The sequence below is a fragment of the Triplophysa rosa genome, linkage group LG2 (assembly GCF_024868665.1).
Source record: "Triplophysa rosa linkage group LG2, Trosa_1v2, whole genome shotgun sequence".
NCBI lineage: Eukaryota > Metazoa > Chordata > Actinopteri > Cypriniformes > Nemacheilidae > Triplophysa > Triplophysa rosa.
In genome coordinates this window covers 18929838-18943568 of record NC_079891.1, presented here as the reverse complement: position 1 = coordinate 18943568, position 13731 = coordinate 18929838, and the positions used below count along the sequence as shown (strand labels likewise).

The 13731-nt window shown below is 38.5% G+C and overlaps 1 protein-coding gene across 9 annotated transcripts; it reads left to right on the top strand.

Moving 5' to 3' along the window:
- Positions 1 to 829: 829 nt before the first annotated feature.
- dpf2 (double PHD fingers 2) lies at positions 830 to 12748 on the top strand. Of its 9 annotated transcripts, none has more exons than XM_057355727.1 (12): positions 830 to 1073; positions 2165 to 2345; positions 2806 to 2913; positions 3085 to 3300; positions 6086 to 6178; positions 6316 to 6397; positions 6885 to 6926; positions 8565 to 8702; positions 9321 to 9452; positions 9553 to 9665; positions 9756 to 9837; positions 9977 to 12745. In XM_057355727.1, exons 1-12 carry the CDS (start codon positions 1042 to 1044, stop codon positions 10057 to 10059), a joined length of 1302 nt encoding a protein of 433 aa, XP_057211710.1. In that variant the 5' UTR covers positions 830 to 1041; the 3' UTR covers positions 10060 to 12745. The 9 variants fall into 9 exon arrangements, with proteins under 9 accessions (XP_057211710.1, XP_057211743.1, XP_057211716.1 ...); XM_057355760.1 differs by having other exon boundaries at positions 833 to 1073; positions 2233 to 2345; positions 3122 to 3300; XM_057355734.1 differs by having other exon boundaries at positions 852 to 1073; positions 2165 to 2325; positions 3122 to 3300; positions 9977 to 12555.
- The last annotated feature ends 983 nt before the right edge of the window (positions 12749 to 13731 follow it).

The following is a 13731-nucleotide window of genomic DNA, read 5'->3' as shown; positions in this document are numbered from 1 at the left end:
AAAACCTGTAAATGACTTTTTGTTCTGCAGGACACAAAATAAGATATTCTGAGAAATGTCTAAGGGGTTTTGTATCCATACATTGGAAGTCAATGGGGTCCAGTGTTGTTTGGTTACCAACATTCTTCAAAGTATCTTATTTTGTGTCCTGCAAAAGAATCATACAGGTTTGAATTGAAATGGGTGAACTACCCTTTTAACGAACTTAACTGACAAAGCACTCACATACATAAAGAACAAGAGTGTGTGTGTGCGTGCGTGCGTGCGTGCGTGCGTGCTCGTGTGTGTGCGGAGGATCTCAAATCAATGACTGGCTTCCCTACTCGCATGCATACTGTAACAGATAATAACCACCCAGGGGGCTATTTTCCAAGCACACGCACACAAGTATAAAAAGCTTTCCATGGAATATTCTGAAAGTGCTGTGAGGAAGGGAGGATACTTAAAGTATTCATCATGTGCTCCATTATCAGTGTCATCTTTCTAAATGTGTGAAAGGCTCTGTGTGGGGGTGCTATTTCACAACCTATCCGTTTTTTTGAGAGAGAGGAATAAAAGGAGGATTTAAAAGGGGAGAGCACAGATCTGGAGAGACTGAATTGTTTTTATAAAAAATGGAAGCATGAATCACAACAGAGATTCCTCTTTAGCACCGTTTACGTTTTGTAGCATCTCCGTATCAAACGTGCCTTTACTGCCATCTCGTGTCTATTTGAAAACACTACATCACAAGTGTCTCTGTTCCTCAAAGTTCTTCATGAGGTCTACCTTGCTATATATGAATGTTGTCTTCTCTTCACCCTATTTGAAATTTATGTTAAATATGTTGTTTAAAAGTACAATTAATTTCTGTTTGTCTTTTCAATGACGGTATGGCCCTTTAACATACATTTTTAGGGATAATGACTGTGCCGTGTCTATATTTAAAAATAAAAGAGTAGGCTCCCCCGCCCACTGAAAGTCCCTGACCCGTGACCTTCCTCTAAGGTCCTTCGCTCTGCGCCTGCGCAGAACACTCGCCGTGAGCGCAGTAGAGCCAAGATGGCTGCGGTAGTGGAGAATGTTGTCAAGCTGTGAGTATTCTTTCATCGTTATTTGTCTACGTATGAGATCCCCACGCAATAATTCCGTCTGTTACGTTTCATTTACAGTACAGCATCATGGACTTTCTTTTGTTTGCCTCAATATAGCCAGTGTAACGCTTCGACAAGGTTATCTGAGCTCTGGTTAAGTTGGCAGCTGCTGTGTGTCGCTTGTGCTTCACTTCTCTTCCGTGTTTAGCACGATCACGTGAGGGTCTCTTCTGTTCATCATTGTGTTCATATCAGTACTGTCATAAATCCGATCGAGAATTGTGTTAGTGTGAGGAAAGTTTGGTTTTGGCTAAATGTAATGTTCCTATAACATAAGTTTATGCCTTCCCTATTTTCAAGGCTTTCAAGAAGTCCAAGTTCTTTTTATTTCAGTTTGCACATAACCATTCGCATAAAGTTCTTAGCATTATAGTTGTGGCCCTTTAATGTTGTCTGCTTTGGGATAAATGAAGGTCAATACTATGCATTTCTACCTCTGAATGTGTCACGTCACAAAACATTATTCGGTGTAAAGAAGTCCAAAATGGATGGGCTGGGGAATGTGGGCCCTTAAAGGACCCTTAAACTGTGTCTTGCGGCTTTAGCTCTGTGTTGGTCCCTTCGAGGTGGATGACCATCCTTGTTGTGTGGGCTTTAAAGCCTCAGCTCTTGGTTCTATCATGGCAAAGCTTTAAGCTTTTGTTTTGTCCTCTGTGACATCAGCGGCCTGTGCTCTAATCTCATGGGCTTTAGCTTGCCTGTGCTCTCTGGGGCTCCTAGCGGTTGCCGGGGTGACGGGCGGCAACAGCGCCTGCTAAGTGGCTGGAGTGAAAGAGTTACAATGACTGGGTTGCATGCCTGCTAGACCTCCTGCTGCATACAAACACACATGGGGTGGGTACGCTGAACAGGGCTCCGCTGGTTTCAGGTTGCCAGTAGTAGGATCATTTATTACAGGAGATGGCTTGAGTTGAAAATACACATCTGGTTAAACCTACACGTTTCTAATGCTTTGTTTGTTAGTCAGCCTGGTGTCTGGTGTGTTGTTGCTTATAATGTAATTGAGATTTTGTCTCTCTTTCACTGTCTAGGTTGGGTGAGCAGTGTTACAGGGACGCTATGGAGCAGTGTCATAACTATAATGCCCGTCTGTGTGCAGAGAGGAGTGTGAGGATGCCCTACCTCGACTCTCAGACAGGTGTCGCCCAAAGCAACTGCTACTTCTGGATGGAGAAAAGGCACAGAGGACCAGGTGGGACACACAGCTCAGTGGTCAGTTTGAATGACAGAAAGGATAGTTTTCCTTAGAATGTTGTGTGTATTGAACTGGCCTGTTAATTTTTTCTAGGGTTGCACTTTATTGAAGTAAAAAGGTAGATGTATGCGATAACATAATGTGCAACATGCTATAGAAAAATATAATAAATATAAAAAATGGAAACTGAAATTATATTGAAATATATTTAAAAACTGAAAAATATAAAACCAACACGCATGGATCACATTATTTCTCGTAAAAAAAGAAATCATCACTCTTTCAGTCTCGCCTGTCTCTCTGCTCTCTACATCGACTTAAGACTTTGACTCTACCTAACTTTTTGAAGTATTAAAAAATCGTTCCGTTATTGCAGTTTGTTGCTAAATGCACATTTTCTATGTTTCTAAAATTTGTATATATCTTGCTCTAATTTCTAAACACCAATCTTTCTCTTTTCTTTCATTCTCTTCATAGGTATGGCTCCAGGTCAATTGTACACATACCCAGCACGCCGCTGGAGAAAGAAGAGGAGAGCTCAGCCTACAGAGGACCCTCAGCTGGCTTTCTCTTCTGTTAAGTCCGGTAAGAGACCTCTCACTTCCTCTGTCTGAGGCAGTGTTAACAGAAGTGAAAATATATGGTATTAGTGGCTGTGATTGCACAATTTTCAGTGCAGTCTCCTTATAGTGTATTTGTGTTTAATTCTCAGATGTACTGTATGTGCCATGACATTTTTATCCATCTCTTGTGCAGTTGCCTATGGATGTGAATGTGGGTGTGTGTGTTTCAGAGCTGGATCTGGGACTTAAGAAGGAGGTTTTCTCCAGTGATGGCAGCAGCTTAGAGGCCCTTCTGAAGGGAGAGCCGATAGATAAGAGATCCGGATTGGAGCTCCGCTCAGGGGAGGAGGAATCCAGCTCAACGGAGTACTCCACTGGGGGACTAAACCCCACTGCCAGGGTCCGCAAGGTAAAAAAACACACGGTTTATGAATTAGTCCTTTTTTGAAGAGAACTTAACTTAAAAGACTAGTTCACCCAAAAATGGAAATTCTGTTTTCAACATTTACATTTGTCATTCAAAACCCAATTGTAATTTTTTGGTTTTATTTATAATGTCAATTCAGTTTTTTATAGAGAGTATGGCAACTATCTAAGAAAGTTTCTAACACCTCCTTTTGTGTTTCATGGAAGGAAGTCAGTCATTCTGGTTTGAAACATCATTAGGGTGAAAAATAACAAAATTGTAAGGTTTGGGTGAACTGAACTTAATGTAGTTTTTTTGTCTGTCTTACAACTCAACTCAACTCAACTTTATTTATATAGCGCTTTTACAATTTTCATTGTTACAAAGCAGCTGTACATGAGACACATTGACTACAAGCAAAACAATCAAAGTTGTACCTGCAAAAACAAGAAAAGGTTGAAAACACAGAAGACAGACACACCCACACACAAAACACTCCACACACACAACACGCACACACACCAACACACACAGACACAGAGACACACACACACACACACACACACACACACGTACGTACACAGACAAGTACGCACACACACACACGCTCAGTGAGAGCACACATTTAGGATAAAGGAGAGAGAAGCACAGGTCAAATATAACAGATAATAAATTCCTATATGCAATATTAATTAAGTAAAACTTTAAGATTCTAAAGCAGCCCCCCCGGTCAGGCAGATAGTGCAAAAACAGTATGCAAACGGTGGCGAGGAACCCAAAACTCTAATCGAGAAAAAAAACCTCAGGAGAACCCAGGCCCAACCAGGGGATTCCAGTTCCCCTCTGGCAAAAGCTGCTGCCTCTGCACAAGCTCCAGAGAACTTGCACAACAAGGCTAAATAAAATAAATAAACTTAATAATAAAATAAATTATAGTTTAAGATTATCATTAATAATCTAATAGCATTTGAAATTTTGTGGTGAAGACATGTCAAGAGACCGCGTCCTTCTTTATCCAGCTCTATCATCTCAGCTCTTGTCAGGTCCCCACTTCCCATTCTCCGCTCTACCATCAGGTCAGGCCATGAACTGCATCCTGCTCGCTGTGGTAACCTTGGAACAATGAGACAAGACTGGCTGAGAGTAGAGTACTGTTCTGTACTCTTTGATGCAACAAGTACATCAGTTGTGTTTTTGGTTCCGGTTGATCTAACTAATGCAGCCTAAACCCTCTGAAGATTTATATTATGGAAGAGTAGTGTATGCAAGATTAAAAAGATGCGTCTTTAGTCTAGATTTAAACTGACAGAGTGTGTCTGCCTCCCGGACAGTGCAGGGAAGACTATTCCAAAGTTTAGGCGCTAGATAGGAAAAGGATCTACCACCTGCACTTGATTTTGAAATTCTAGGTATTACCAACTGACAGGACGCCTGAGAGCGTAATGCACGTGAAGGACTGTAATACAAAAGGAGTTCATTCAAGTACTGAGGAGCTAAACCATGTAAGGCTTTATAGGTAATAAGCAAGATTTTAAAGTTAACGCGATGCTTTATAGGTAACCAGTGCAAGGTTGACAGAACCGGGCTAATATGTTCATACTTTTTTGTACGTGTAAGAACTCGAGCTGCCGCGTTTTGGACCAATTGGAGTTTTTGTAATAAGCCTGCAGGGCAACCACCTAACAGTGCATTACAGTAATCTAGTCTTGATGTCATGAATGCATGAATTAACTTCTCTGCATCTGAGATTGACAGCATATGACGTAGTTTAGATATATTCTTAAGATGGAAAAACGCAATTTTACAGGTGTTGGCGACGTGGCTCTCAAATGACAGATTACTATCGAATAGAACGCCAAGATTCTTTGCTGACGACGAGGGTTTTATGGAACATCCGTCAATAGTTAAACAGTATTCTTGGTTGTTACTTATAGCAGTTTTCGGTCCAATAAGTAACACTTCCGTTTTGTCCGAGTTCAGTAATAAAAAGTTGTTACTCATCCAGTTTTTTATATCGACTATGCATTCCATTATTCAATGGAACTGCTGTGTTTCATGAGGCTTCGAGGAAATATAAAGTTGAGTATCATCAGCATAACAGTGAAAGCTAACTCCGTGTCGCTTTATTATATCTCCTAGAGGTAGCATGTATAATGCGAAGAGCAGAGGCCCTAAGACTGAGCCCTGTGGTACACCGTACTGGACTTGCGATTTGCGTGACACCTCATTGTTTATTGCTACAAATTGAAAACGGTCGGATAAATAAGATTTAAACCATTTCAAAGCTATTCCCTTAATGCCGACATAATTTTCGAGTCTATGTAGGAGTGTGCTGTGGTCAATGGTATCGAATGCAGCACTAAGGTCTAGCAGCACCAATAACGAGATACAACCTCGGTCAGACGCCAATAGCAGATCATTTGTAACTCTGATCAAAGCAGTCTCTGTACTGTGACATGCTCTAAATCCAGACTGGAATTCTTCATTGATGTCATTCCTTTGGAGGAAGGAGCATAATTGAGTTGAAACTACTTTTTCCAGAATTTTAGATATGAAAGGTAGATTCGATATAGGCCTGTAGTTCCTTAGTTCTCTAGGGTCGAGTTGGGGTTTTTTGAAAATGGGCCTTATAACAGCCACCTTATATGCTTTAGGCACATGTCCTAATGTCAGAGATGAGTTAATAATACCAAGAAGAGGATCTATAATTTCTGGGAGCATCTCTGACTTATGACATCTCTGACTTACTCGGAACATATGACTTATGTTTTCACTCTTGTGTGTGTAGAGAATTTTGGAACCAGATGATTTTTTAGATGATCTGGATGATGAGGATTATGAAGAAGATACTCCGAAGAGACGGGGAAAAGGCAAAGGCAAGGTGAGACACAAAGCGAGACAAAGTTTTTTTGCTCGTTGTATGTGTTCATCATAAAGTGCTAAACCATCTTTTAAATTGTCCATAATTGTGTAAAATGTGCTTAACAATTTTTTTTGATGATGGCGTCCTCTTTGCAGGGCCGTGGTGTTAGCAGTGCCCGGAAGAAGTTAGAAGCAGCAGCCGCGTTGGAGGATCGAGACAAACCGTACTCCTGTGATAGTGAGTCAGACATTCATGGAAACTACATGAGTCTGCTAACTAACCTCTCAGTGATCTCATCTGGAGTTCTGCTTCTTTTAGCTTTACGCTTGCTGTAATATATTCAGTGACGACAACCAATATATCTTAGTCATCTTTTCTCAGTCTGACTGTTTGTCACAATGAGCTGTACCACAAGGAAACTAAAAAGTTCCAATCTTCAATATTTTAGCAGACTGTCCTGTGTCTGACACACTCAAAGCAAGTAAAGTTTCATAAATTCGGTTGCTAACTAGTGTGAAATAATGTCAGTTTGATTTTAGGTCTCATGTTCTTTCATAGATCTGGATCCGCTGCACTCTGCATTTGAGTCTCTGCCCTTAAATGTGTCATGATACTGTGATGCAGATGTTCTTTATGAGTTTATTTCTCTTGATCCTTTTGTCAGTCTGTGAGTCATTCTGTCTCTTCCTTCTCTTCTTTTTCTTTCTCTTTTTCTCTCTTTCAGACACTTTCAAACAAAAGCATATTTCAAAATCTTCCGAAAGAGGTATATTTCTCTCTCTCTCTCTCTCTCTGTCTTCCTCCTCCCTCATTTCTCTTCTGCCTCAGCCACCCATGTATTGTTTTTTTCTCTTGATTTTCTGTGTGTGCATTGAAACAGGCTTTATAAAAGATTTTAGAGGCCATGCTTTTTTTATTGAGCAAAGGAAATCATTTGCTTGTTAGTCAGAAAGCTAGGCTAAATTTTAAAGGTTAATTTTCTTAAAGGGACAGTTCACTTAAAAATGAAAATTCTGTCATCATTTACTCACCCTCGAGCTGTTCCAAATCTGTATACATTTCTTGGTTCCAAAGAACACAGAGACAGATATTTGGAAGAATGCTTGTAACCAAACAGTTCTTGGCCACCATTGACTACCATAGGAAAAATTACAATGTTAGTCAGAAGTGCCCCAGAATGGTTTGCTATCCTACATTCTCCGAATAACTTCTTTTGTGTTCAACAGAACAAAGAAATGTATAAAGCAATTTTTCCTGCTATGGTAGTCAATGGTGGCCATGAACTGTTTAGATACAAGCATTCTTAGGGCCCTATGAAATCCGTTTTATTTATTCCCAAATTCTGTTTTTATTTTCGTTTTAATTTTTCTGGATTCTGTGTTTCCCGTTTTTTTTTTTTTACGATACAATAGTAATATTTTTGCCCACATGAAAAATACTTCAGTATACTATAGCATTTACTCATGAACTATAGTAAGACACCTACTTTCTTCCATTTATCTTTCTCTGTGCACTACAATACAGAAAGCTTTAAATCTAATAGACGTGGACTGAAAGCCCCAGAACTTTTGAATTTTTGGGGGGGCTCTGTAGATGTGTTTGCGCAGAATTTTCCCACTGAACAAGTTTTCTGCCTCTGAGCCATATGCAGTATTGAGACATGTTCAGTCAGGTTGTTCCCGGCAGCATGACTCATTTTAACCTCTTACTCTACAGAGCTCACATTATGAGCTGGGACATTTTATACTTGCAGCGTCTGTCTGTCACCCACAAAATGAACTAATCTGCCTGTTGTTATTATCTACAGATACCTACCATTTATATATTTAATGTAAATGACATCCATTTATCTTCTTTCATCATCCCCTTGGCCTGTCCCTTGTATTACTTGTTCAGTGTCATCTCTGTGTTTCTTTCCATTACCCCTCATTCGTACAAATCGCAAATGTTCTCCTTTTCCTATTCCTCCTCTTCTGAATAGGGTGCCTCTGCTTTTGTTTTGAGCTGCCAAAAAACTCATCACGTTTTTCCCCGGAATGTGAATTTTAAAATTCGTACATTTTTAATGTTTGGGTTACTGTGTGATCAGTTAAACAAACAACTGAAAAGTATATAATGGCATTCAGGAGTGAGAATCAATCAGCATCAGGATATCAGGAGGCACATCGAAATGGGCCTGAACTCTCAAGCTGCCAGCATGTGGGGATGAGAGTTTAAGTGCATGCATGAGAGATCGCTTTTGCTATGACGCAGTTATTCCCTGTGTGCTCAAGATGAATTTTTTTTTTTTTTAGAATTAGATTTAGATTTTTTTTTTAGATTTATTGCAGATGAAGTCAGTGCAATTTGTTTTAACAAACTTTAACAAGCGTTCATAATATCCTGTTATGCTCTGTGTATGTAGTTTGTGGAAAGCGCTATAAGAACAGGCCTGGTCTCAGTTATCATTATGCACACTCTCACTTGGCTGAAGAAGAGGGGGAGGAGAAAGAGGAGATGGACATTCGGGAACCGACTCCGCCCCAGCAAGACGAACCGAAGAGTAAGTGATTCATCATGTTTTGTTTTGGTTGTAAAGACTTTAGTAGGCAAATGAACAGTGGCACTTTGAGTGATGTGAAATTGTTTAAAATGTTACATTGCAGGTGATGCAAATGATAGATTTGATAAACTAACTGGTTGGCAGTATGTCATACAGCAGCATTCATGTTTGTATATTATACTTAATTATGGACAGTATGGCTGTGTTCCAAAGCCTAGTGAGCCGGCTTGCTGTCCACTTAACTGGCTGCTGCCTTCTAAGGCCGCATCATAACTGAATTGGGGCTTATTTAGGATGCTCTACATAATTTTTTGGTATTAAATGAACTGTATTCTCTGCCATCATCAGTGGATTATTTCAAAACTTTTTTCTGTGCATTATGGGATTACTATTTCTGTGGAGGTTGCAATGCATACGCTATTGTAAAATTCAACAAAAAAGTATATTCGAATGCAGCATTTGATGTCTTTAGAAGTCTGAAAACTCACTGGAATACTTATTATTCCGTTTCTGGATCATGATTTTTTTAAATGTGAAAAATTATTTTCAATGTTGTTGTTGTTACAGCATTATGTGTTTTAGTATGTTAAGTATTCTTTCGCTTTGTCTGTCTCTCAGCTCCTAAGAAAGGCCCAGATGGTTTGGCTCTACCAAACAACTACTGTGATTTCTGTTTGGGAGATTCTAACATGAACCAGAAAACCGGCCAATCAGAGGAGCTTGTGTCCTGCTCCGACTGTGGTCGTTCTGGTAAAACAAAGAAGCATACACAAATATTTGCATATTCACTCTAATCTTTGTGTTGCTTTTACTATTTGTTATATTTATGGGTCTGCTGTTCTTTTCTCAGGTCACCCCTCATGTCTGCAGTTCACTGCTGTGATGATGGCTGCTGTAAAAACATATCGCTGGCAGTGCATCGAATGCAAATGCTGTAACGTGTGTGGAACATCAGAAAATGATGTGAGTTTGAGCGGTGTCCAGCTTTTAAAAAAAGTTAACTGTTAGATGTTAGTGTAGCTCATTAATGTTATGTTTATGTGCTTGCCACAGGACCAGCTGTTGTTCTGTGATGACTGTGACCGAGGTTACCACATGTACTGCCTCTCGCCCCCTATGTCTGAGCCTCCTGAAGGTATAACACATATAGAGCACTATACATAAACTATAAATATAGATATAAATAATAAAAGTTTAAATAAATAAACAAATAATATTAGTGATTTGGTCACAAACAACAGATAATAAAATATATTCTCTGTGATGTTTCACAGGAAGTTGGAGTTGTCATCTATGTTTGGACCTCCTGAAAGAGAAAGCCTCTATATACCAGAATCAGAATGCACCCCCCTCGTGATGATCTGTTTGGAAAGACCCTTTCATTCACAGTTCCTTCTCACACTTGCTCGCTCAATTAAGCATAATGGGGTTGAACAGACGTTTTTGGGGGAATGGAAAAGGAACACCAACCTCGACCATCTTTATAGCTACAAACAGAGGGAGAGAAAAAGAGAGTGAGAGAGGAAAATATTTATTTTTTCCTGCGTCACATCTCGGTAGGTTTGATCCCAGTATGACTGTTGCACAGTTCCAAGTTTCAAACTACCCCTGCTCTTTGTTTTCAACTATTAGACCCCCCAAAATAAATAAATATACAGGATTATATCTATTCACCTGAATTTTGTCCCTTTTAGAAGTACATACTTGGAGGAAGTCACTATGAGAATATAGGACTCTGTTTTTGAGTTTCTGTTCATATTAGACCTATTTCTGCAAAAACATGATTAAACCGCAGCTTATATCAGCCAAAATAACTATCATAATAACTGTCATACTCGCAATACTCAATGTACCGACATTCTCACAGAGGAATAGTTGAAACCAATCAGCATGCCAATGCTTGTTCATAATAAGCAAAATAATAACGAACGTGTTTTGTATATTTATATATTTGTATAGCATATAAAGGTGGGTTGTATTTAAGATCTATAAACTTAAACTATAGAAATGATTCAATATAATGGGATTTGCTTGGGGATTTGTTTCTTAATAGCCTCTAATCTGCACTAGCCACTGAAATACTGAATCTAGGGGTCAGTGCGTGAGCTCTAGTACTAAATGGGTTAATGGTACAGGTAAAGGTAGTGACTCAAATTGTTTTTTTTAGTTTTTAAATTTTTTATTATTTTAGGATACGCTTACAATGTTCAGAGACTGCTTCGAACAGGCAACCAACTATTAAAATGTATTTATTTGTAAGGACATTATTAGAACAGTGCAGTCCAGAGCAGATTAAAAGTGCAGTATGTTCATGGTGTGAGGAATCTTACCGACTAAACATTCTATGCCATAATTTTCATGTTTACTGTCATGACATTTCCATGATTACAGCCAAACGTGCATTTCACTTATATTTATTCATTTTCAAATAAAATTGAATTGCCAATCGCCAGTTTGTAGAGAACAGCGAGCAATAAATCATTGTAGATTAGGATTGTATCTCATAAAGGCAAATGCATGACCTACTGGATTCACTCAAAATCTGAAAACTCTCCCCCAAACTAAAGCTCTTCTTTGGTTAACGCCTTGTATGTTTTAGACGGATTTATGTATTTTCCACATTAACAAAATACACATGACTTTGTGAGCATCGCATGCAAAGTTGTGTGGTAAATTCCATTCATTATGCTTTATTTTTGAGTCTTCCTTACAGAAAAAGCGCATAAATTGCACGTTTTTCACATGTGATCACATAATCACATGACATTTAAGTGCTTGTGTGTGTGTGTTGGCTTCTTTAATCTGAGGTTTTGTGAGATTTTTGTTCAAAACAGATGTGTCATTCAACTTTGAAGCAAATGCAATAGCCATCCCTTTTCTTTAAATAACTTTAGGCCTTATAATATGGGATTATCTCTGGAGAGGACAAACAGGTTTTTTGATCAGGATTTATCAATATGTGCTAAAGGCAAATATATGACCTGTCCTGTAGCAAACTAGCCCAAACATCCTTTTGTTTAAAGAATTAATCCTCTGTGGTCCATCTAACTGTCTCCTTCAGCCCTGTTTTGATATTACAGATATTATTATATTAATTGATATTAATTCTGTGTTCTCTGTAAGTCTTCACGTCCACAACGGTTCAGGTTTATATCCAATACTAGAAATGGCTACATTATTGCTCACAGCACTCATAACATGTACAGTATCTTTTGTTTTGATTTATTTTACATTCTCAGTTAAGTAGTTGCATGTTTAATTTACGGTACATTGTCTTTTTTACAGTACATAGCACTTCCACTCTCACAGTAACAGCTAGTAACAGATTATGGAAAATCTTATCATTTAGCTTGATGGTATCTGCCAACTAATTCTTGTTAAATAATTAGGAAGTGTAACACTTTTCCTGGATGTTTTTAAAACAGTTTATATTGAGAGAACTGGCCATTTCATTTTTTTTTATTTTGTGTTATTTGAAAAAATTGTGGATTAGGTTGTGGGGTTTTGTTGATTTATGGCATTTGGTGTATGGTACATTTTTGTTTCCTTTTTCCAAGAAAAATAAAACTGTCACTGACCATACTTTGTGTCAGGATACTGTTTATCACTTCTGCCTTGTTCACTACTAGTTGCTTTCTGTTGTGTTATTGAAGAACTTGTAGCAAAATGATAAAAGATGCTTGAGGGCTGAGATAATTTTATAATTACCAAATCATGTTGCTGTCCTTCAAGATGTGTTCTGTATTCTGTTGCTGCTGTTTGTAAGGTTGACATTTATAGAATTTAAGGTATGTAGTAAAACCCATCCCATGTGGCAACTAAATACTTTTAATGACTGTTGTCACAACTCTTTAGTCAGATGTTGAGTAAACTGTAACATTACCCACTACTGTTCATGGAAAGAATTTTCCTGTTGGAATGTTGTGACATTCTGTAATGCATCTTTATTTAGGAAGTGCTTGAAATGATTTCTAGATGTTTTTCTTTATGGATTCCATCTATGCAGAAGTTAAAGTTGGCACGCAATTGATGTTTGTATTTGGATTTGACCATGAAGTGAAGATACACTCTTGAAGATAAAGGTGCTAAATGATGCTAGAGGGCAACCATTTTAGGCTGCATGGTTCCATAAAGAACTTTAACATATGTAGAACCTCTGTTTCACGAAACATTCTTTGTAGTGGAAATAGGTTCTTCAGACTATAAAAAGTAAAAAAAAAAGAAATGGTTCTTCTATATGGCATCACTGCCAGGCTCTTTTTAAGGGCGCACTCTGTGGCCGAAGAGTATCTCATTTGTGCCGGAAAGGATTCAAAACGAAGACATTTTTCACAGTGAAATTTCATTGTGTATACAGAGCAAATGCAGAGGCGCACACACAGTTTGGAAGTTGAAGAGTTTGGTCCCAAAACGCGATAAACGGCTTTAAAAAAAAAGAGTTTCCGCCAAAATCAGTATTGTATCAGGTCGGTATTGAGAAGTCACTTTTTAATTTGACGCAAAATGCGATATCCGCCGTGTTATTCCGTCATGTTTTCAACCTTTTTTTTCAAACCGCAATATACGCCAGTCTCACTTCTCTGCAGAATGCGATATATTCGCTCAACCAATCACAGCACACCATTCCACGCATTGTACAGCGGCGCTCTGAATACGGTCGGCTCCTAGTTTCCCTGATCTACTTTGTGTTAAACAAACAAACAAAAAAATGAATAATTTTGACGGCATTGATGAACCTGTGCTGGTTTCTGCGGTGGGGAAGAAACGTAAGCCATCGAAATCTAATCATTTACGCGAGGAGATTAAGAAGATGAGGCACTAATTTATAGCATTAAAAAGATGACCCGTTGAATTCAATTTAGGAGCGATGACTGATTGAATGTATTTTTAGTCCAGTGCCTGTATGTAAGATTAGTATTGTAATGATCGAGTTCAGATATTGTGTTGTGTATTTTAAACAGTTTCAATATGAAAAATAACTTGTATTGATTCAGTGGATTTATTGCATTGTTGGGGGGGGGGGTGATCA

Coding starts and splice junctions, on each gene's coding strand:
- dpf2 (XM_057355727.1), top strand. CDS start 1,042: ATGGCTGCGGTAGTGGAGAATGTTGTCAAGCT. Junction 6,179..6,315: donor GGGGAAAAGGCAAAGGCAAG/GTGAGACACAAA, acceptor TCCTCTTTGCAG/GGCCGTGGTGTTAGCAGTGC. Junction 9,838..9,976: donor TATGTCTGAGCCTCCTGAAG/GTATAACACATA, acceptor GATGTTTCACAG/GAAGTTGGAGTTGTCATCTA.